This window comes from Marmota marmota, unplaced genomic scaffold (genome assembly GCF_001458135.2).
Source record: "Marmota marmota marmota unplaced genomic scaffold, marMar, whole genome shotgun sequence".
NCBI classification, from domain to species: Eukaryota; Metazoa; Chordata; class Mammalia; order Rodentia; family Sciuridae; genus Marmota; species Marmota marmota.
This window is the reverse complement of record NW_026000026.1, coordinates 4,426,611-4,448,557: the sequence shown is the minus strand read 5'-3', so window position 1 is coordinate 4,448,557 and position 21,947 is coordinate 4,426,611. Positions and strand designations below refer to the sequence as shown.

The window sequence follows — 21,947 nt, the reverse complement described above, 5'->3', positions numbered from 1 at the left end:
GAAAAAAAAAAAAAAAAAAAAAGTGTGTAATGGTACAGTGTTCCTCCTGCACCCCCACAACCTCCACCACCAGACAGATTGTTTCTCTGTCATTTTGCCACTCAGAGCCCTGGACTTTGCCTTTGGAGCTCTTACCTCTATTTTAAGGGAATACTTATTTCTGTGATTATAGTTTAATATTTGTTTCCCCAACTAGAGAGGAAGCTCCATGGCAACAGACATCCATTTTATCTTTTTCAACCATGTACTTTCAGACACTAGCATGGAGTAACTTTTCAGGAAACAATTGCTAACATCTGTGAAATCAATAAAAATCAAATCAACTCAACACTGATATAATGGAATAAACAATGTGGAATTATCTCCCAGATTCACTGACAGGTGAGAAAAATCAGGTTTAGAAGGATATATATAAATAGTATGCTACCACTTGTGTTAAAAAGGAAAAATTAGGACTGAGGATGTAGCTGTGTGGTGGAGTGCTCACCTAGCATATGGAAGACTCTTGGTTTGATCCCAGTACCACAAATGAGGGTCTGATTTTAAATCCCAGCACTGGGGGGACTGGGGAGACATACATGCATATATAAAATGGGCTTGTATGTATTCAGGTTCAGTGTCTCTGGAGGGTAACCCTGGTAGCCTCTAAATAGTGTAGTGAAAATAACACTGAACTTTACTCTTCTTTACTGTTTAAAATTTGTTTTTGAGTTATACTCCCAGCTCCCGTTTAAGCAGGGGGTACAGCTTAGTGGCAGAACACTTACACAGCATGCATGAGGCTCTGGGTTTGATCCTCAGCAACACACCACAAAAAAAAAAAAAAACAAAAACAAAAACAAAACACCCCAAACAAGTAATTCAGATTTCATTGTTCATCCTCAAAAAATAAAAATAAAACTAATCCCACCTCTTGGTCCCTCCAATTTTTCTTTTCTGCAGCTCCAGCATAAATCCTTCCTTCTTGCTAAGCAGGTCTCCTTGCAGCTTTCTTTTGGTGTGTGTATGTAAACATAAATCACTGCTAACAGAAGCCTATCGTGTTAACATCAGCACTAACAACTCATGCCAGGATGTTAATTCTCACACAGAATGACCCCTCAAAGATGTCCTTATCTGAAGCTGGACATGGTGACACAAGCCTGTAATCTCAGTACTCAGGAGGCTGAGGCAGGGGAATTGTAAGTTCCAGGCCAGTCTCAGCAATTAAGCAAGGTCCTAAGCAACTTAGTGAGACCCTGTCTGCAAATAAAAAATAAAAAGGCTGGGTATGTGACTCAGTGGTTAAGTGCCCCTGGGTTACTTATATTTGTACACACACACAAAAATAAACCTGTGAATATGTTAGGTTACACAGGTTACATAGCAAAGGGGAGTTAAGGTCACCAACAGGCCAGGCATGGTTGTGCACTCCTGAAATCCAAGCTACTCAGGAAGTTAAAGCCAGAGAATCTAAAGTACAAGGTCAACCTGGGAAACTCAGATCTTGTCTCAAAAAAATAAGACTAGGGATGTAGCTCGGTGGTAAAACATCCCTGGAATCAATCCCCAGTACCAGGAACGGATAAGGGGATAGAAAGGTTTCTATCAGATGGCTTTGAAATATGGAAATTAGCTGGAAGATAGCTTTGTGATAGTGTGTACTTGCCATGTGCAGCCCTAGGTTTGATTCAGAAAAGGAAAAGTAGAGAGGGAAGCCAGGTGCAGTGGCATCCCAGCTACTTGGGAGGCTGAGGCAGGAGGTCAGCCTGGGCAACTTAGTGAGACCGTTTCAAAATAAATAAAAAGATAAAGCTCAATGGTTGTGCAAACCTGTAATCCCAGCCTAACAAGCACCCAAGGCCCTGGATTCAATCCCTAGTACCAGGAAAAAAAAAAAAATGTGGAGGAAGGTAGAAGAAGGAAGTCTAAGAAGGAGGTGTGTAAGACAAGCAAGGTCAGAACAATGTGATGTGAGGACTCAACCCTGCAATTGCCAGCTTTGAAGATGGAGGGAGCCATGAGCCAAGGAATGTAGACAGCCTCTAGAAGCTGGAAAAGACAAGAAAACAGATCCTCTTCTGTGGACTCTAAAGAAACGCAGCCCTGCGGACACCATGATTTTAGTCCAGTGAGATCCTAGTCTGATTTCTAACCTAGGGAACTCTTTTAGGTATGCTGGGTGTGGATGGCGCATGTTGAGGCAAGGAGGATTGCAAATTCAAGACCAGCCTCAGCAATTTAATAAGGCTCTAAGCAACTTAGTGAGACTCTGTCTCTAAAAAGGACTGGGGATGTGGCTCAGTGGTTAAACACCACTGGGTTCAATCCGCAGTACCAAAAAAAAAAAAAAGTTAATTTTGAGCCACTAAACTTGTTGTAATTTGTTAGAGCAACAAATAGAAAACTATTGCATGCAGCTCATAACACCTCCCCATATTTGTGAGCCCAGCTCAAGACTCCTTTTCTCTGTCTTCTCTAGTGCATAGTAGTTTTTCTTTCTTTGGTTCTTGCAGCACCCATTTCCCTGAGTCACATGTTTAGCACTTGATAACTCATTTTTTTCCTACAATTATTAAATGGCTATTATGGGCCATAGTCCATGCTAGATGCATACCTGAAGGGTACTTAAGGGTAACTTTTTTTTTGTATTCTTCTCATTGCTTAGCAGGGTGTTGTGACATGAGATGAAGCCCAAATATCTCACAACAGTAAGTAAAGACCCTTCATATAGATTCCAACTAACTTCATCTCCTGCCAAGTATGGCAGCCCACACTGTTTCTCTAACATGCCACCTTCTTTCACATGTCTGTGTCTGTTCTGACAGCTCTTTATGCACAGCTCCTTCTGGTCAAATCCTAGATGATACTCAGTAATTAACCCTTAATCTACTCTAGCCCTCTACATTCATCCACACTGGGAAGCCTTACCTACCTCCCCAGCATTTGTTATTTCTTTTTTTTTTGTATATCTCTCTTGAAGCATTTATCACATACAGTTGTGGTTCCAAGACACCACAATCCAAGGATGTTCAAGTCTCTTATATAAAATGATGTAGTATTTACATATAAATTGCCATATACTTGGGGCTGAGGCTGTAGCTCAGTGGTAAAATGCTTGCCTCGCATGTGTGAGGCACTGGGTTCAATCCACAGCACCAAATAAAAATAAAAAAGATACAACTAAATAAATATTTTTTAAAAAATTGCCATAAATTTTAAATCTCTAAATTACTTATAATACACAACACAATGTGCTACGTAAATAGTTGTATGCAACATTGTGCAGGGAATGAGAACAAAAAAGTCTGTACATGTTCAGTAGGCAACAATTTCTTTTTTTTTTTTTTTTTTAAGTATTCTGATCCTGTACTGGTTAGCTCACTTGAGCCCAAGTGTACCTCCTAACTCTTTTCCTTGGCAGTACTGAAGATCAAAACCAAGTGTTGTGCATGCTAGGCAGTAATCTACCATTGAACTTCAGAAGAGTAGCGAAAGACAGTCTGGCTCCCCAGTTGGGGAGTTTTGGCCAAACATCTCCATCCAGATCTCAAACTTAAGATATACTTTGATTCTCAGAGTTTGCTTATGTGGTATGTGTTCAAGTGTGAACTGAGTTCCAATTTCTAACAAGTGGACAAATGACGTAGTCTGGATTACTGACAACAAAATGTTAGCAACATCAAATCTTCATTTTCACACAGCAACCATCCACTGAGTTGACTAGATGGGCCTGCTTTTAATTTTGCACTGTTCACATTTCTGCTTTATCCAGCACAAAGTCCTGATACTGGTTTTTATTTCATCTTTTTCTTTTTTTCTTCTGGTACTAGGGGTGCTTTACCACCGAGTCACATCCTTAGTCCCTTTTAATTTTTATTTTCAGACAGGATCTTGCTAAATTACCTAGGCAAGCCTCCAATTTGTGAACCTCCCGAGTCGGTGGGATTACGGGCCACTCAGCCATTTTTCTTTTTCGTTTTTTGGTAACAGGAGGTTGAACCCAACCGGTTTTACTACTAAGCCACATCCTCAGTCCTTTTTATTTTATCATGAGACAGGGTCTCATTAAATTGCTTAGGACCTCATTAAATTGGGGAGGCCTCCAACTTGTGATCCTCCTGCCTCAGCCCCCAGAGTGGCTGGGATTACAGGCACTTGTTACCATGCCCAGCCATTCTGGTCTTCTTAAAGTAAAATTAAAGATTAAACTTTCTTATTGAAACGAGGTGCTTTACCACTGAGCTACATCTCCGGCCTTAAAAAAAAAAAAAAAAAAAAAAAAAAAAGTTTTATTTTGGCGGGGCGGGGGGGTCTTCCTAAATTGCCCAGGCTACCCTTGAACTTGTGATCCTCCTGCGTCAGCGCCCCCACTCCCCCCCCAAGATTAAACTTCCTTAACACTAAGCTGTTTGCCTGAGCCCTAAAAGCATTTGAGTTTTCAATTTATCCTAGCCTCTAAACCTGTTTCCTCCTCCGTCGAATGAGAATAAGATTTATCTATAATTCTTAAAACCGCTCTGTAAAGCAAATCTTGAATAGAGAACGCTACCTGAGACGTGGTGTGGTAAGTGTTGGAAAAACAGCTGTCAAGAGCTCAAGAACTATTTACCAAATGAATCAATGAAGGAACGAAATTAACCAACCAATGGTCATGTTAACGCATTCTAAGGGGAGACCAAGGAAGGAAATGATCGCCAAGGCGTTTTTATCCATTTGTGAAGGCCACGCTTTGGGCGTGGGGTGCTGCAGAGGCTCAGAACCACTGGAGAAACCGCAGTTGGCACGACTGCTAGAAAAGCTTGTGCATGAGGCAGTGCGTGCAAATGAAGTGGGTGGCCGAAAAGCCATGCTGTGGAGGCTTCCCTCATTTCCTAAGGCACACAGCAAGTGCTCCTGGAGTGCCAGTGCCGGGACCCGTCGCATTCCCTCCTCCCCCGGGCCGCCCTCGGGACCGGCCTTCTCCCCACCCTCCTGCCGCGCCCCGCCCTTACAGGATGTCCTCGCGGATGGAGGTGCCGTGGTTGAGGTTGTGGAAGCGGACGGAGACGCAGTCCCTGAGAATGAAGGAGCACCTGTTCTCCTTTTTGTAGGCGCTGAAGCACTCCTTGAAGTCCTCGTAGGTCTTGAAGCAGCTGCCCAGCTCCATGGCTGTCCCTTCGGCCCACGCCAGGGACTGGTCCTCGCTGGGTCCAAGATCACACCAAGGGTCAGAGGTCACACTGAGTGTTCACAGGCTGGCATGGGCCCAGGACTCCTTAAGGGGCGACCCAACCTGGTGGCCTAATACGAAACTCAAGAGGCTCCCGAGGTAGGACCTAGCTATTTGGGGCTGGGGGCGTCTTTGCTACCTGACTGAAAGGAAATGATACTCGGCCTATATTATCCATATCCAAGGCTCCGCCCCCTCACCGTTATACCCAATCACCCACGGAATTCCCAGACTGGCATTTGTTTACACCAATAGCTAGATAAAGATGGCCACACCCACTCGACAACTGACAGGAGCTCTGGCCAATCATAACCTGCACTCAGTCTCGGAGATCTGTACGGGACTTCCGGTAGCTAAGGCAGTCTGCCGGAAGCGCCGGGATCCTATGTAGGTCTCCGTGTGTCCAGCTCAGAGCGGTGTCCCGACCCACAGCAAGGAAACAAGATGTCGTCCCCACAGGTCCCGGAGGACGGGCAGGGCAGTGGCGACAGCGGCGATCCCTCCGGGGACCTCCGTAGCGTCCTGGTCACCAGCGTGCTCAGCCTTGAGCCGCTAGATGAGGATCTCTTCAGGTAGCTAGCCGCACCTGGTTCGCATCCCTCCTTTAGCACCGAGTCGCCTGATCTTGACTGTCGCCGCCGCATGGCCCCCAGCTCTGGGAATAGAACGGGCTTTGTGCGAGGTGCGAGATATGCTGCATTTAAGAGAGAACTTGTCCCTGACAGCTGTTCCTCTCTGACACCTAGGAGGTCTGGGCACATAAAGTGGGGACCTGAGATACCCTGTGCGTCCGCCTGCCCTGAACCTCCACTGGAGGAGCCAGCCCAGAGAGGGCAGAGATTTGCCCAAGGGCACACAGCTGATCAGGCTTAAAACCTATACACAGCTCCCTGCACACTTGCTATTCTTTTCCTCTCACATACCCCATCCCCAGCACCATTTGCTGGGGTCTGGTAGCTCATTACTCATTCTGAGGTCTGAGTCTGCTTCCTTCCCAGCATCACTGAAGTGACTGCAGCAGGGTTTTTGAACAGCTTTGACCTCCAAAGCTCCCTCTGGCTTTAATGGAAGCTCTCTTTGGTCTCCCTTCCTTCCCACTTAAGGAATTATAATTCACCAGTGGGGGCCCGGATGTTGTGGACAATGATAAACTCAGGCTGGGTAGGGGAGGCTTTAGCCTCCACAGTCCATGGGCTCCTCCTGCACTGAGCAAATCTTCTCACATCTGGGGCCCAACCAAGCCTTTTCACTTCTGGGGCTGAATCACAGTATCCTTGTCTGTATAAAATTTTACAGCCCGAGAGAGAGAAGCTTGCTGTCTGAGGGCCCTTCTAGTTCTGAAACTAGTTATTGGAAGAAATAGGCTGTCCCAGTTGGGAGTGTAAGTGGCAGACCTTAATACTGCTCAGCTCTTGGGGTTTATTTTGGTCCATTCAAGGCCTTGAGAGGCTTCTGCCTTACCTTGGTTTGTGTAGAGAAAGAAACACTGGATGTGAGACCAAAACTCCCAAGTAGTGCCCAGGCTTGGCAATGTTTAAACACTTTGAATATGAACTTGCCCATGTCACTTTCAACCTCTGGTCCCTTTTCTCTATAGCTAGAGTCCACAGGAGGATTTGGATGGTCATAAAGGCTGTGAAATTTTATACAGTGAGGTGAGGATATTTACCTGGGGAAAGAGTCCACAGCTTTCAGCAAATTCTCTAAAGGATCCCAAATCCCAGTAATGATAAGAGGTCCTGTGCTAGAGGCTCATTGGAGGCACACAGAATTTGGAGCAGCCCTCAAGTCTTTCCCACTTTCCTCCTCTCCCCACAGAGGAAGGCATTACTGGGTACCCACCACCCAGCGGCTCTTTGGGGGTCAGATCGTGGGCCAGGCCCTGGTGGCTGCCGCCAAGTCTGTGAGTGAAGACATCCACGTGCACTCCCTGCACTGCTACTTTGTCCGGGCAGGTAAACCCCAGCACCCTGGTCTTGCGTCCAGCTCAGCCCTGGTGGACCAGGAGACACTTCTTTCTGGCTTTGGGGGCTGACTGAAGAGAAGGGGTAAGAGATGGGGAAAATTAGAGAAGGGAAAGGCTGAGGGGGAAGAGAAACAACCCCCTGCCTAGGGAGGAACAAGGTCTGGGGCCAGCAAAGGACCTTGGACCTCACATTCACTGAGGCTCACTGGGGACTTGTTTTTTTGGTTCCTGATGACACAAGACTTTGTTGCTTAACTGCTCCCAGTGGGCCTTTTGTTTTTCCTTCTTTACACACTTTCTGGTGCCAAGACTGCTAGAACCTCTGGAATGTTTTAACCTCTGCTAGGGCCTTGGGGGCATGTGCATAGTTGGAGAAGGGTGGAGAAGAGGGAGCCTCAGTCAGAACAAGGAGAGATCTAGGGCCGTTTCAGTTTTGCAATAATTTGCTATGGGACCTTTAGTGAGATTACCTCCCTTCCCTGGGGCTTGGGTTTTTTCATCTGTGAAAGGGGGGAGGGGTGAGAACAGAGGTACTTTAGTGGCATGTCCTCTATAGGTGCTTACACTTCTGGTGTCCATGAGGGAGAGTAATTCAAAATCCATGCTCTCTAAAAAACACTAAACAACAAAAATCTTGCTTGGGGGTGCTGGGGTTGTGGCTCAGCAGTGGAGTGCCCGCCTGGCACAGGCGAGGCGCTGGGTTCGATCCTCAGCACCACATAGAAATGAATAAATAAAATAAAGGTGTTGTGTCCAACTACAAATAAAAATATATTTTATTTTTATTTTTACCTACCGATCCTCCTGAATGTATGTATGTATGTATGTATGTGTATATATGTGTGTGTGTGTGTGTGTGTGTGTGTGTGTGTATATATATATATAAAATCTTGCTTTTCCTCTTTTTCCTTCCCCCTTAGGGCAGATGCCCCAGTTTTAAGTGCCATTATCTTTAGCATAGACCCACCAGCTGAGAAGGTTTTGTCAATTTTACAATATGTGCTGAGTGTGGTGGCACATAGGCCTGCCTGTAATCCCAGCCACTCAGGAGGCTGAGTCAGGAGGATTGTGAGTTTGAGGTAGCCTCAGCAATTTAGTGAGACTGTCTCAAACTTAAATAAAAAAGGAGGGGCAGAGATGTAGTTTAGTGGTAGAGTGTCCCTGGGTTCAATTCCTAGTACATAATAAATAAATGTTATTATAATTAATACACTTTTATCAGGTTCCTTGTTTTCTCATCCTTTTCTTGCTTTTCCCTCCCAGGTAGTCATTGCTATAAAGCATTTGAATTTTTTCCAGTAGGCCCAGCCTAGTCCTTACCCTTGTGTTAGCTGAGAGTAAAAGTGTATTTTGTTACTTCAATTTGGTTGTAAGCTCCAGAAGTGCTAGCCTTTTAACATTGTAATCCTTCTGGTTTAGAGAAATACCTGACTGTTTTGTTTTGTGGAGTAGGGGCATTACTTGAACTCTCTGAATCTTCATCCTGTGTTGAATTCTGAATCTTTGCAGGTAAATACCTGCAAGGCCTGCATATGCAGGGCCTGGCATATTGCCAGTTTATAAATAATAACTATCATCTTGATAGTGAACTTATGGGAGCAATTAAAATATGCATGATAGAGAGCACAGCCATGTACACTATCTTCTTCAGTCCTCTTGAGCAGTGTCTTTATTTCTTCCCTTTGTACTGGGGATTGATCCCAGGAGTGCTTTACCACTGAGCTACATCCCCAGTTCTTTTTTTTTTTTTTTTCCTTTTTCTCTTTCCACATTTTACCAGATCTTTATTTTTCATTTTGAGAGAGGGTCTCACTAAGTTGCTGAGATTGGCCTTGAACTTGTGATCCTCTTGCCTCAAGCCTTTTATTTTAATTCTAGAATCAGGCAATACTTCATTCCATGAAACTGAATAAGTGCTCCAATGAGCTGAGCAGAGTAGGTTGGTTTTATAGACATAGAAAGGCTGAAGAAAAGAGACACAAAGAACAAAAAGCACATTGGCCACTTCAAAGCTGTTTTCCTTGGGGCTGGAGGTGTAGCTCTGTGGTAGAGCACTTGCCTAAGGCTCTGGGTTCATCCCCAGCAAAGGAAAAAGAAAAAAATTACTTTCCTTGTAAGGTAGGGACAGGGAAATATTTTATTTTATTTTATTTTATTTTAAATATTGTGTTTTTTTTTTAACCATTTTTTTAGAGAGAGTGAGAGAGGGAGAGAGAGAATTTTAATATTTTTATTTTTCAGTTATCGGCGGACACAACATCTTTGTTTTGTATGTGGTGCTGAGGATCGAACCCGGGCCGCACGCATGCCAGGCGAGCACACATGCCAGGCGAGCGCGCTACCACTTGAGCCACATCCCTAGCCCCAGGGAAATATTTTAAAATAACTTATTTTAAAATGATGTGGGGTTTTTTTCTTGTTTTTTAATACTGGGGATTGAACTCAGGGGTGCTTTACCACTGAGCTACACCCTCAGCCCTTCTTATTTTTTATTTTGAGACAGGGTTTTCTCAGTTGCTTAAGACCTTGCGAAGTTGCTGAGGCTGGCTTTGAATCTACCGATCCTCCTGTTTCAGCCTGCCCAGCCGCTGGGATTCCAGGCCTACATGGTATCCAGCTCCTTTTAGTTTTTATTTTGAAACAGGATCTCACTGTATTGCTAAAAGCCTCACTAAGTTGCTGAAGTTGGCCTCGAACTTTTGATCTTCCTGCCTCAGTTTCCCTAATATGTGGGATGATGGACCTGTATCACCACACCTGGCAGGAAAATCACTTACTGGTTAACCTCAGATTACCTTTTCTCTGTCACCAGATTAAGGGAACTTCATTATGCCAATTGAAGCTGACTTCTTTGGGAAATCTGGCTTTCTCTCACTCTGGTTTCTTTGAAGCTTAATTTTGGTTTTGGTGACTTGGAACTTCAGCAACAATGATTTCATTTAGAATTTTTTTTCCTTTTTTTGTTGTTATTTTTTAAAAATATGTATGTTCTCCATTTAGAATTTTAGTCTGATCTGTTAGGGCCGAGTATGGGAGCCTAGTCCAAAACAATGCCTTCTGTAGTGTTTGTTTAAAAATAAACATGAAGCTGGGCATGGTAGTATATGCCTGTAATTCCAGCATCTGTGTAGGCTGAGGCAGGAGGATTGCAAGTTTGAGGCCAGTCCGGGCAATTTAGTTGGACCTTGTCTCAATGTAAGGACTGTAGGTATGTAGTGCAGATAGAGCACCCCTGGGTTCAATTACCAGTACTGCCAGTACCAAAACCAAAACCAAGACAAACAACAAAACCAGATTAAGGGCTAAGGCATATTGTTGCAGTTTTACATAACATTTACCCACCCTCCCTCCCTCCCTCCCTCCCTTCCTTCCTTCCTTCCTTCCTTCCTTCCTTCCTTCCTTCCTTCCTTCCTTCCTTGCTTCCTTCCTTCCTTCCTTCCTTCCTTCCTTGTATTGTGCTGGGCATTGAACCCAGGGCCTTGTGCATGTGAGGCAAGCACTCTACTAACTAAGATATATCCCCAGCCCCCATAACATTTACTTTTGAGTTTCCTGGCTGCAAGACAAAAAGGGAAGCTTTCTTATCAGTTTAGATTGCGATCCTCTACTGGGTACATCAAATATTATAACCAATAATGTTTCAATGATATTTTTAAATAAAGAATGGGGGCTGGGGTTTCTTGGTCATTTATTACGTCAATTCTTTTTCTAAAAGCCCAAGAAAGAATGTTAATCAGTTGGGTTTTGTTTTATTTAGTTTTTCTCTACAGAGGTAAAATAATGTACAGTGGTCATTTGACTCAGTATAAAGTTAGAGCTTGGAGAATTCAGAGCAGGGGACAGCAAATATTCTAAAAAGAGCCAGGTAGTAGTAAATATTTTGAGTTCTGTGGGTGAAAGCAACTAGAGACAATAGGTAAACCAATGAATATTACTGTATTTCAAAAATTTTTGTTTTAAAGCATTTGTTTCCTTTTGTATTCAATGGGGATAAGACCCACTTTACATAGTCATTGTGAGACCAACACAAAAACAGCCTCTTATCTAACACTGCCTCTGCCAAGCATATAGCACTTAATCCATAACCATTACCTTCCTTCCTTCACTATGCTCCAGGATCTGTCTGCCCTGGTCCAAAAGAATGTCCAAGAATAGGTCTGGAATGCACACTGAGAGGTCAGTCACAGTGCTGAAAGTTCTGTGATCCTCATAGGGGAACTGCATTTCAGCTGTACCCCAAGGTACAATGGTAGGCAGAGGGGACTTCCTCCCCAGTCCCTGAAGTCAGATCCAGTGGATCCACATCTAGCATCTGACTCTTGGAAAGCATTCCTCAAAGGTCTTTGATCTTGAGGAGCTACTATTCTGAAAAAAGTGCCCTTGGGGCAATGCCTATAGCAGTCAGCTAACAAGTCAGAGACTTAGTGATACTTGTTGCTGTTGAGTGAGCCCCAATGCCTGGTTGGTTTGGCATCAGATTGGGGTGCAGGAGCCAACACTGCTCTAGATCTGTCTCTTTCATCTGAAAGTTGAAAATCTCCCCAAGATGTCTTATGGCCCACAAATCAGCATTCCCCAGGGTGGCACCTTCTCCCTAAAATTTCTCCCTAGAGACTGATGATCCTTAATCCAGTGCCTTCCACTCTGCATTGGAGCACAGACATCAGGAAAAGGACCAAGTGATTTCCATTTATATAAGGGACCAAATGACTGACAACAAATCTTTCCTGAGAGAGACTGAATATACAAACAATGGCCAGACCTTATGTAAAAATAGAACTCTAACCCACAATAAGCAGCAACCAGCACAAGAAGTCAGCCTACTGCTGGGCATGGTGGCTCACACCTGCAATACCAACCACTCAGGAGGCTGAGATAGGAGAATCGAAAGTTTTTGGGGCTGGCCTCAGAAACTTAACAAGGCCTAAGCAATTTAATGATACCTTGTCTTAAAAAAAGAAAAAGGGCTAGGGATGTGGTTCAGTGGTAAAGCACCTCTGGGTTCAATCCCCAGAAAACAAAAAAGAAGAGCCAATCCACTGTCTGCAAGTCAGACCTATAGGAAGTCAGATCATATCTCTAGTGATCAGTCTAGAAAGCCAAAGAATAATAATAACAATCAGCAAGCACCAAGCAGCCAGGACTTGATAAATAAGTGACAGCTTCTCTAATTTTTATCCATTTCCCAACTTGGGACCACTTGGAGAAAGCCAAATATGTACCCCTAACTAATTACATGAAATGTCCCATGTCTAATTCACCCACCTACAGCTTCCCCACGCCAGCAGCCTCCAGCAGGGCACACCTGACATCTTTCCTTTTTTTTTTTTTTTAAACTTTAGAGCTTCCCTACTCCTCTGCCTGCCTTTGAGATTCCGCTGAAAGCAAGTAATGGTGGCTGACTTACTACTCCATCAAGCTCTGAATAAATAGCCTTTGCTTGTTCTCAAAAAGAAAAAGCTGGGTTTGGTGGCACATGCTGGTAATCACAGCCACTTGGGAGTGTGAGGAAAGATGATTACAAACTCACCTGGGCAACTTATCGAGACACTGTCTTAAAATAAAAATGGGGGGCTGGGATTGTGGCTCAGTGGTAGTATACTTGCCTCGCATGGGTGAGGTACTGAGTTCGATCCTCAGCACCACATAAAAGTAAATAAATAAAGATATTGTGTCCATCTACAACTAAAAATTTTTTTTTTAAATGGGGAGCTGAGCTGGGCATGGTGGCGCACACCTGTAATCCCAGCAGCCTGGGAGTCTGAGGCAGGAAGATCGTGAGTTCAAAGCCAGCCTTAGCAACTTAGCAAGGCCCTAAGCAACTTGGAGAGACCTTATCTCTAAATGAAATATAAAAAAGAACTAAGGATGTGGCTCAGTGTTTAAGTGCCCCTGGGTTCAATCTCTGGTACCAATAAATAAATAAAATGGGGAACTGGGAACGGGAGGGAGGAGCTCATGGGTATAGCTTAGTGATAGAGAGCTTGCCAGCATGTGCTAGACCCTGGGTGGGTCCCCAGCAACACACACACACACACACACACACGAAGACATCAGAAATAAGCAACAGGCCAGGTTTCTTTTTTTTTTTTTTTTTTAAACTACNGATTCAAAATAAAAACTTTATTTTGGGCTTACATACATATCAGTGAAGAGCTGAATTTTTGAAATATAATTTGTTTCTCCCTTCCTCCTTGATTTTTAGCAAGTCATACTCCTTGGGAGTGCTGAAATTTCTAAGGAAGTATTTTAGATAAGAATGTTTCATCTTAGCAACAACAAATTTCATAATTGACATGGCATAATATTCTAACAAAATGAACTTTAAATTTTTTTTATTTTATTGCTATAACACCTCAGTTGGAGAGAAATCAGAGGGAAAAAATTTCTGAGAAATCAATAAGCAAAAGTGAAATCTCAGACTTGAACAAGAAACACTCTTTTATTGTATTCAACTGACTCCTGCACACATTTATTCACACACATTCCTCATTACCCCCAAAACTCCATTTAGGAAGACAATATCTGAACATGTTGAGAGTTAAAGATGGAAGCAAAGCCTGCAAAGAATTATCTACTTGAAAAAAATCAGCCTGAACTGCTTTTATCTTACCAGAAGATTCTCCACCACTGACTCTACAATGAAGGCAGAAAGTCAATTTCATTCCAAAGCAAAATTTTCAGTCATACCCCTGTAAACTATTCAAAATCAGAGCTGAATTTCCCTGAGTGTTTTTTTTTTTATTGTGGGTTGTTCAAAACATTACAAATTTCTTGACATATCATATTCCACACTTTGATTCAAGTGGGTTATGAACTCCCCAGGCCAGGTTTCTTGACCTGAGATCTAGAAGAATAGGTTAAGACTCATGACAAGATTCTAGACAAAGATGTGGCAAAACAAAAGCTGGGAGTATTTAATTAACATACACATTTGTTAAAGCATTTACCATGTGCCAGATAGTGTTCTAAATGCTTTCCAACTATGAACTCAACTTAATTCTTATTAAAATCTGAGGTCTGAGCACTATGATGATCCCCATTTTACAAATGATTATATTGCTCAGAGAAGTTAAATGCCTTTTCCAGGGTCACAGAGCTGGTGAGTTGTAAAGCCAAGATCTGAACGCAGGAAATCCAGCAATGTCCCTGTGTTCTGAGCTATTGATAGGGAAGAGCTCCCCCTGCACCGGGAGCAGCCTGGTGACAGGGCCTGGCATTCTCAAAATCCCCAATACCTGGGTCAGTAGTTCCAAGCAGAACGGAATGGAGGACAAACAGAACAGAGGTGACAGTGACAAGACTTATGGGGCTTACTCAGGGGCTTACTTGTGTCCCTTATGCCCACTGTAGGAGACCCAAAGGTGCCTGTGCTGTACCAGGTGGAACGGACACGAACAGGGTCAAGCTTCTCGGTGCGCTCCGTGAAGGCCGTGCAGCATGGCAAGCCCATCTTCATCTTCCAGGCCTCCTTCCAGCAGACCCAGCCCAGCCCTGTGCAGCACCAGTTCTCCATGCCTGCTGTGCCGCCACCAGAAGAGCTGCTTGACCACCAGGCCCTCATTGACCAGTATTTAAGGTGAGAGACCTGGAGTCTCTACAGTGTTTTCAAACTGGTTACCACCTGGTAGTGGGTCATAAAGCCCTTTGGTGAGTCTGTTTTTGGGGGGTGGATATGGGGATTGAACTCAGGGGCACTCGACCACTAAGCCACATCCCCAGCCCTATTTTGTATTTTATTAGAGACAGGGTCTCACTAAGTTGCTTAGTACCTCGCTAAATTGCTGAGGATGGCTTTGAACTTGTGATCCTCCTGCCTCTGTCTCCCAAGCCACTAAGATTACAGGCGTGTGCCACCGCGCCCAGCCTTTCATGAGTCTTGACTATGCATTTAAACATAAAAACCAGAGAGGAATTTGTGGGTGTAGCTCAGTTGCTAGAGTGCATGCTTAGCATGCAGCAAGGCCCAGATTAAATTCCCAGTGCCAAAGCAAACTTCCTTGCCTTCCTCCCTTTCTCTCTCTCTCTCTCTCCCTCTCCCTGTGTGTATAGATAGATAGATAGATAGATAGATATAGATATACATACGTATAGTATATACATACACATACATATATGTAATTATTATTATTTTAATAAACTAGAGCCAGGCATGATGACTCACACCTGCAATCCCAGCAACTCAGGTGGCTGAGACAAGAGAATCACAAGTTCAAGTCCAGCCTCAGCAACTTGTGAGACGCTGTCTCAAAATAAAAAATTAAAGGGACTGGGGATGTAATTCAATGGTAAAGCCTAATGGATTCAATCTCTAGCACCAAAACAAACAAACAAAAAACCTAGAAGATACTGCAGTGTCTTGTATGTCATGAGGTGAAGAATCCTTTTGTGAAACTTTTTCCATTGTGTGTTTCTGGTTTGTATGAGCAGATGAGCATGCGTGTGTGTACTGGGTTATGACATAAGACACAGAGCCTGTTCTCAGAGAGTGCAGGCACTGTTGCAACTTTCCTGGTTGTTAAAACACTGAACTACTTTACCACCTGGTAAATAGCCACCTCCCCAGTCTCCTGAGTGGTCCCTCTTCCCCTTCAGGTGCTTGATTCAGCAGCTTTGGAGTTCATGCCTGGTAAGGATGAGTGTCCTCTAGGACCCTGGTGCAGAGCTATGGTTCACTCATTGGTCACTACCTTTGCCTTAGTGCATGTTAAATATTTTGACTATATTTCTTATTTGGAGTGAAGCCAGTAAAGTTTGAAAAATGCTGTTGCATGGGAAAGAGCACTGGGTCCAGACATAGGACACACGCATTCTGGCCAGGCTGTGCCTGCTGGTGATCACCGACTGTGGGACTTTGTGGAACTATCGAGCCTCTCAAGGCCTAAAAAACGAGAATGGTCGTTTATGCACTACCTGCTTCCCAGGTAGCAGGGAAAGAGCTTCTCTATTTTGTAACCTGGTGTGTGGGATGATTGAGGTCTGGGAGCCTAATGGTCAGAATTAAAATCTAGACTCTGGGGCTGGGATGTGGCTCAAGCGGTAGCGTGCTTGCCTGGCATGCAAGCCGCCCGGGTTCGATCCTCAGCACCACATACAAAGATGTTGTGTCCGCCGATAACTAAAAAATAAATATTAAAATTCTTTCTCTCTCTCTCCCTCTCTCTTTAAAAAAAAAAATTAAAAAAAAAAATCTAGACTCTGTCCCTAGTAGCTGTGACTTTGGGCAAGTTGTTTGCTTACTCTGAGCCTGTACCCTGAGTTATAAAGTGGTGCTAATCATAATTCCTACCTCATGAGACTGTTATGAGGATGAAATGAGGTAAGAGATCTAAGGCATGTGGTGAGTTATAAATTGTGTTTATACCACTCTTATTAGGAATAAGCCAGAGGCCTGGTGTGTGATTGGAACTCAACAAATGTTTGCTGAAATGTTGTTAAAGGACCCTGAATTTAGAGTTGTGCTTTTCAGTAAGGTAGCCACTAGCCATGTGTGGCTATATTAAACCAACTAAAATAGAAGTGACAAGTCTGTTCCTCAATTACATTAGCCACATTCAAGCACTCATAATCAATGTAGCAAGTGGCTGTCAGAGTGGACGGCACAGATAAACATTCCCTCCTCACTGAAAGTTTAGCTGGAGAGCGCCCCAGAGGATGGGGTGAACATGGCGGTGCCTACAAAGAGCACTGAAGGTCGTTGTTTCTGTGCTGAAGGGTGTCCCTAGAGATGGGCACCTCCTCCAAGGGATATGAGGCTTCCTGCTGTTCAGGGTTAGGTAACTGGGTCCAAGTCATGCAGCTCACTTCTTAAATGTTTAGAGTAAGTCTAAGTGTACGAGCCATGGAAGCAGCCTGCTTGAGCTCATATCCTGCCTTTGCCACTCTCTGAGTGAGTTATGTGGATTCTCTGTGCTTATGTCATTTATCAGATGAGAGTGACTATGGTTCTGTCTCAGGAGGAATGAGTTGTATGTGCCCTGCTTGGAATTCTGTCTTGAAGGGTATGGCCTTGCTACAGTGAGACCTGGTTTTATATACATCATCGGTTTTTTTCAGTGTTCCCTATGATAGGTTACTATCAATTATTCACATTTTGCAGATAAGAAGATAGCCACAGAGATTACTGACTGGCAGAGATTACACATGGCTCTTAAGTGGCAGGGAAGGGTTCCAGACTCTAATATCTTGCCTACCACCTGGGAAAGAGAGGCGTGGGGATAAGTTAGGAGTCTCTGTTGGAAGCATGAGGGCCATCAGAAGGGGCAGCATGGAAGGAGATCCCCGTCTCCTTGGGTCTTCCTGTCCCTCTCCTTTACTTTCAGGGACCCTAACCTCAAAGAGAAGTACCGAGTGGGGCTGAACCGAATTGCTGCCCAGGAGGTACCCATTGAGATCAAGCTGGTAAATCCACCCACCCTGAGCCAGCTGCAGAGAATGGAGCCCAAACAGATGTTCTGGGTGCGAGCCCGGGGCTATATTGGTAAGAGGACCCATGGATTGGAGGAAAATACTCTCCAGGGGTCTAGGCCTGCCATTTATTTGTCCTGTGTGGCTTTGGGTATGTTACTTCCCATCTCTGGGCTGGTTTCCTTATCTGCATGATGGGGAGAATGGGTTTGTCACTGGAATTTCATTGTAGGACCTTTCTGGAGAAGTAAGACAACTTGTTGAGGTTCTTATAGATCTGTTAACCATAAGGTACCTTTGTGCACACTGGAAGATGTCCCTTCCAGGACTCAAAGCGGGAGACTTGGGAAGACTGGATTTTAGTCCTTGCTTGCTCCCACCCTCCTCCATCTCCACCTCCTTTGTCCTTACACACACACACCATGGGCCAGGTGTAGTGACCAGCCTACACATCTGTGCCTGGAAGTCCCTTTTTCTCCCACCTCCCTGCAGGTCCTGAGCTGAAAAGCCCAGGATCCCAGGGCTGATGGGGCTGGAACCTGTTGCAGGGGAGGGCGACATCAAGATGCACTGCTGCGTGGCCGCCTATATCTCAGATTATGCTTTCCTGGGCACGGCACTGCTTCCCCACCAGTGGAAACATAAAGTGCACTTCATGGTCTCTCTGGACCACTCTATGTGGTTCCATGCCCCCTTCCGAGCCGACCACTGGATGCTGTATGAGTGCGAGAGCCCCTGGGCCGGTGAGTGTGGGGCCACGTGGGACAAGGGCACCAACTTTGGGGTGGTAGGGCTCCTGCTTTCTTGGGTGATGCTCTCTCCTCCCCAATTCCAGGGGGACACTGCACGGGTCACTTCCTCTCCTGCCCCTCCAGGCTTTGGCTATTCATCTTCAAAATGGCAGAGTAAGCAAGTGTCAGCTCACACTTTCTATAACATGTTGGGACTAGGATTCACTTTGTCCCAGAGACTCAGTTCTAGTCCCCAGATCACTTCAGATTCTTTGTATGAACTGGGATAAATCCTGTCTCTCCTGTGAGCCTCAGTTTCCCCATCTAAACAGATTATTCCACATATGAGATCAGTGGTGACCCATCAGATTGCTGCTTGAGGGGGAGCTTTTTAAAAATAGACTCTAATTCTACCAAGATTCTGACCCAGCAGGTCTTAGATAAGGTCCAGGAAACTGAATTTTTGGTACTGGGAATTGAACTCAGGGGCACTCAACCACTGAGCCACATCCGCAGCCTTACTGTATTTTATTTAGAGACAGGGTCTCACTGAGTTGGTTAGCATCTTGCTGTCACTGAGGCTGGCTCTGAACTCACAATCCTCCTATCTTAGCCTCCCAAGCTGCTGGGATTACAGGCGTGCACCACTACACCTAGCCAGGAAAGTGAATTTTTAATAAGCCTCCTAAGTGATTCTGCTGATTGATGGTTGGGGGTCAGGGTCCTTAGGGTCTCTAAGGGCCTCACTACTTGGACATTCCTTGTAGGGAAGGAGGAAACCCCTATGCAGTGTCTAGCTTTAGAACAGTGGCTTCCTTCCCAATGAAATTCATTTTGAATGAAGAAAAGCTCTGCTTTATAAACAGGGGCAAAGCTCAGGAACTCTTTACCTTCTGGGGAGGGGTTCTCTCAAGGACCAGCGGCATCTTAGTACATGATTAACCACCTCGAGGGCTGGGGATGTGGTTCGGTGGTAGAGCACTAGCCTGACATGCCTGAGACTATGGGTTCAATCCCCAGCACTGAAAAAAAAGAAAAAGAAAAAAAATGACCTTAATGTTAGGACACCTGCGTTCAGGATTGGCCTGCTCCTGGGGCCAAGTTCCTTAGCCTCTTTGGACTTGAGCATCATTGTCAGGAAAGTGGAACAAGTGAAGGCAATTTCATTTCTCTATTGAGAACTCTGCTGTGATGTAGGAAACCAGCAGTTCTGTTCATGAACATGAAACTAAGGCCCAAAACCAACAAGGTGAAAGCCTCTGGGCAGGGAGGGGTGGAGACCAGAAGACTCCAGGTCACCTCCCCTAGGCATCTTCCCATTGGCGGTGGCAGTGCTGGTGGTTTCTCATGAATTACCGGTTTGGAAGACTTGGCATGGTTATTATAAAAGGAACCAGTGGGTTTCCTCGCACAGCAGCCAGGGCTGCCACATCTGCTTGGCCAAGCTATCGGAGACTTCTCAGAGCTCCTCCCCTGGTGATCTTTTTGCAGAAGAGCAGGGACATGTGAAAGGGTTTTTAGACGTCAGGTGGAGTTTCTCTTGTAGGAGAACCCCAGTGACTGCCCGTAATAGGCTCAGAAAGGGACACTTGGAGCAGTCACAGTATTCAGTGTGCCCTCCTGTGGGGTAGCCTTGTTCTGCCCAAACCCTTTGCAAGAAGTGCGTTTGGCTGCGCTGGAGCAAAGAAGGCTGTTTTCACCCCTCTCCTCACCCACAGGTGGCTCTCGGGGGCTAGTCCACGGGCGGCTGTGGCGTCGGGATGGGGTCCTGGCTGTGTCCTGTGCCCAGGAAGGCGTCATCCGAGTAAAGCCCCGAGTCTCAGAGAGCAAGCTGTAGCCAGAGGTATCAGCTTGCCTGGGTCTTCAAGGATCTCCCTTCTACCACCATTCCTGAGGTGGGGCTATGTGGAGGGCTGGACCTTCTGCCCCTCACACTTAATAAAGAGACTGACACCATTGGAGTGGCTGGCCTTTAATTTCCCTGGGCCAAAACTACAGCCCTTCTTCTGGCTCTCAACTGCAAGACTTCAGCCAGGCTGCCTTGCTGGCTTGGAGGCCAAGGAAAAGGGCGCGTTCAGCCTGACTTGGCTGCGAATAAGCTAGAGGGGCTGTGTCAGCCTTCTTCCATGTACCATTCCCTGGGTACCAACCCCCAGCCAAAGCTTGTCCTGAGCCCATCTCAACAACAACATTTCTTCCGTCCACTGCAAATTCTCTGTGGAACTTCTGAGGGCTCTCAGTACGCAGCCTTCTAGCTGCTTTCCATGTTCTCCTCTTCAGTCCCCTGCCCCCCCAAATCCTGGGGCAGCCCTTCTCCCCACGGTGGCTTTAAGACTAGCCAAGGGTTATCCCAGCACCTCCTTGATGAGCAATTCTTTGAGACTGGGGGGTGGCGTGGGGGTAAGGCCTGCTTCCTGCAGGGCCTGGAGCCGGGCCTCTGAGTGGCGTTTGTCCAGGCCCAGGCGCCAGGAGAGCCGGACATGGGCCTCTAGGAAGGGTGCCAGGAAAGTATGGGGGCTCTTGTCTCCCAACAGCTGCAGGGCCTTCTCACAGCAGGCCCGGGCCTCCACAGGGTCCTCCAGCTCCTGGTGGCACACAGCCAGCCCAGCCAGGGTCAGCAGAGGACGATCTGGGCCAGAGGGGGCATCCAGCTGGGTCTGCAGCTGCCAGGCATTGGCCCAGAGCGCCAGGGCCTCACGATAGAGGCCAGTACAGGTGAGGCTCTGTGCCCGCTGGAGCTCTGGCAGCACGAAGAAGTCCTGCAGGTCTGGGGCATGGCGTAGCTCAGGCACCGCCTGTAGGTGGCCCAAAAACTGTTCAAAGGCTCTGCTACGGCGGGCAATCGTCTCTGCGGTAAAATTCCGGCGCAGGCGCTTACGGGGGAAGGAGATGGCAGCCATTGGGCCCCGGAATTGCCGCTGCAGATTTCGGTGCAGCCGCTCAAAGTCTGAGTAGCGGCGAGAGATCTGGGCGGGCTGGCGATCTGGTGGCCCTGGACCCATCACGGCGAGGGTGTAGAGCTGCAGGAAGGGCAGGGGTCAGGGCAGGGGCAAACTGTCCACCAGCCTCTTCCCTCCCTACTCCCATCCCAGCTCTGATCCCCCACCTCTTCCCTTCCTCTGGGACTGGACCCAGGAGGGTGGGGCAGTGGCTTAGGAGGCCCACTGGCATCTTACCTGAGGCTTGTCTGAAATGACCCAGGCCCAAGGCAGCACAGGGAAAGAAAGAGAGATGAGCTTCAGTGCTTGGGGCTGCTACCCCTACTCCCACTTCAGGAAAGTCACCTCTTCCCATGGGACAGTTAGTTCTTCTGATGGCCCTCGGAAAACCAGGGATGAGCTGAAACCCAGATCAATCTCTTGGGGCTGAGCCAACTTAAGGACCAGCTTGGAGCAGTGTTCCACTATGCACAGAGCCCCCAACACACACAGGGCTGGAGAGGCTATTCCAAACCAGAGGGAGGACAGGTCCTCAGACTTCTCTAAGAGCAATGGACCAGGAGTTTACTGGATTAGGATTCAAGTGCTGACCCAAGGTCAGCCTCTCTCCTTCCCTCTGTGACCGCAGGCAAGGCAGTCTACCTCTGGGTCTACTTCAGTCTTTAATGAATGAACAAGTGCAAGTGTTGGTACATGAGGGTTTTTTTTTTTTT

General features: G+C 46.0%; 4 protein-coding genes across 17 annotated transcripts in view; 1 reads left to right on the top strand and 3 right to left on the bottom strand.

Annotated features, from left to right (window-relative positions):
• Positions 1-5,556, bottom strand: part of Zswim3 (zinc finger SWIM-type containing 3) — a 19,295-nt gene extending 13,739 nt beyond the window's left edge. For 2 of the 3 annotated variants that reach the window (XM_048810744.1, XM_048810745.1), the window contains exon 1: positions 4,974-5,107. Coding sequence is in view for 1 of the 3 variants with exons in the window: in XM_015478925.2 (XP_015334411.1) it covers positions 4,974-5,128 (155 nt within the window). In the remaining 2 variants the exon portion in view is untranslated. Of the gene's footprint in view, positions 1-4,973 lie in introns of all 3 variants that reach the window. The other variant, XM_015478925.2, reaches the window with a different exon arrangement.
• Positions 1-21,947, bottom strand: part of Zswim1 (zinc finger SWIM-type containing 1) — a 43,566-nt gene that overhangs the window by 18,405 nt on the left and 3,214 nt on the right. The window contains exon 1 of one of the 3 annotated variants that reach the window (XM_048810747.1): positions 4,974-5,106. The exons of the other annotated variants lie outside the window; for them this stretch is intronic. The gene's annotated coding sequence lies outside the window, so the exon portion shown is untranslated. Of the gene's footprint in view, positions 1-4,973; positions 5,107-21,947 lie in introns of those variants that run through there. 3 annotated transcript variants of the gene reach the window in all.
• Positions 5,533-20,398, top strand: Acot8 (acyl-CoA thioesterase 8). Of its 3 annotated transcripts, XM_015478921.2 has the most exons (6): positions 5,535-5,763; positions 7,010-7,146; positions 14,511-14,736; positions 17,480-17,637; positions 18,113-18,307; positions 20,014-20,251. In XM_015478921.2, the coding sequence occupies exons 1-6, from the start codon at positions 5,636-5,638 to the stop codon at positions 20,130-20,132; spliced, it is 963 nt and encodes a 320-aa protein (XP_015334407.1). In that variant the 5' UTR covers positions 5,535-5,635; the 3' UTR covers positions 20,133-20,251. The 3 variants fall into 3 exon arrangements, with proteins under 3 accessions (XP_048666707.1, XP_015334407.1, XP_048666708.1); XM_048810751.1 differs by lacking the exon at positions 7,010-7,146 and having other exon boundaries at positions 5,583-5,763; XM_048810750.1 differs by lacking the exons at positions 17,480-17,637; positions 18,113-18,307 and having other exon boundaries at positions 5,533-5,763; positions 20,014-20,398.
• Positions 20,252-21,947, bottom strand: part of Snx21 (sorting nexin family member 21) — a 4,942-nt gene continuing 3,246 nt past the window's right edge. For 2 of the 8 annotated variants that reach the window (XM_048810758.1, XM_048810754.1), the window contains exons 2-3: positions 21,472-21,634; positions 20,252-21,315 (exon numbers count right to left, since the gene is read on the bottom strand). In XM_048810758.1, coding sequence (XP_048666715.1) covers positions 20,641-21,297 — 657 coding nt within the window. In that variant the 5' untranslated portion in view covers positions 21,298-21,315; positions 21,472-21,634 and the 3' untranslated portion in view covers positions 20,252-20,640. The remainder of the gene's footprint in view (positions 21,316-21,471; positions 21,635-21,947) is intronic. The other 6 variants (XM_048810756.1, XM_048810753.1, XM_048810755.1 and 3 more) reach the window with 4 other exon arrangements.

Coding starts and splice junctions, on each gene's coding strand:
- Acot8 (XM_015478921.2), top strand. CDS start 5,636: ATGTCGTCCCCACAGGTCCCGGAGGACGGGCAGGGCAGTGGCGACAGC. Junction 5,764..7,009: donor CTAGATGAGGATCTCTTCAG/GTAGCTAGCCGC, acceptor CTCTCCCCACAG/AGGAAGGCATTACTGGGTAC. Junction 17,638..18,112: donor GCGAGCCCGGGGCTATATTG/GTAAGAGGACCC, acceptor AACCTGTTGCAG/GGGAGGGCGACATCAAGATG.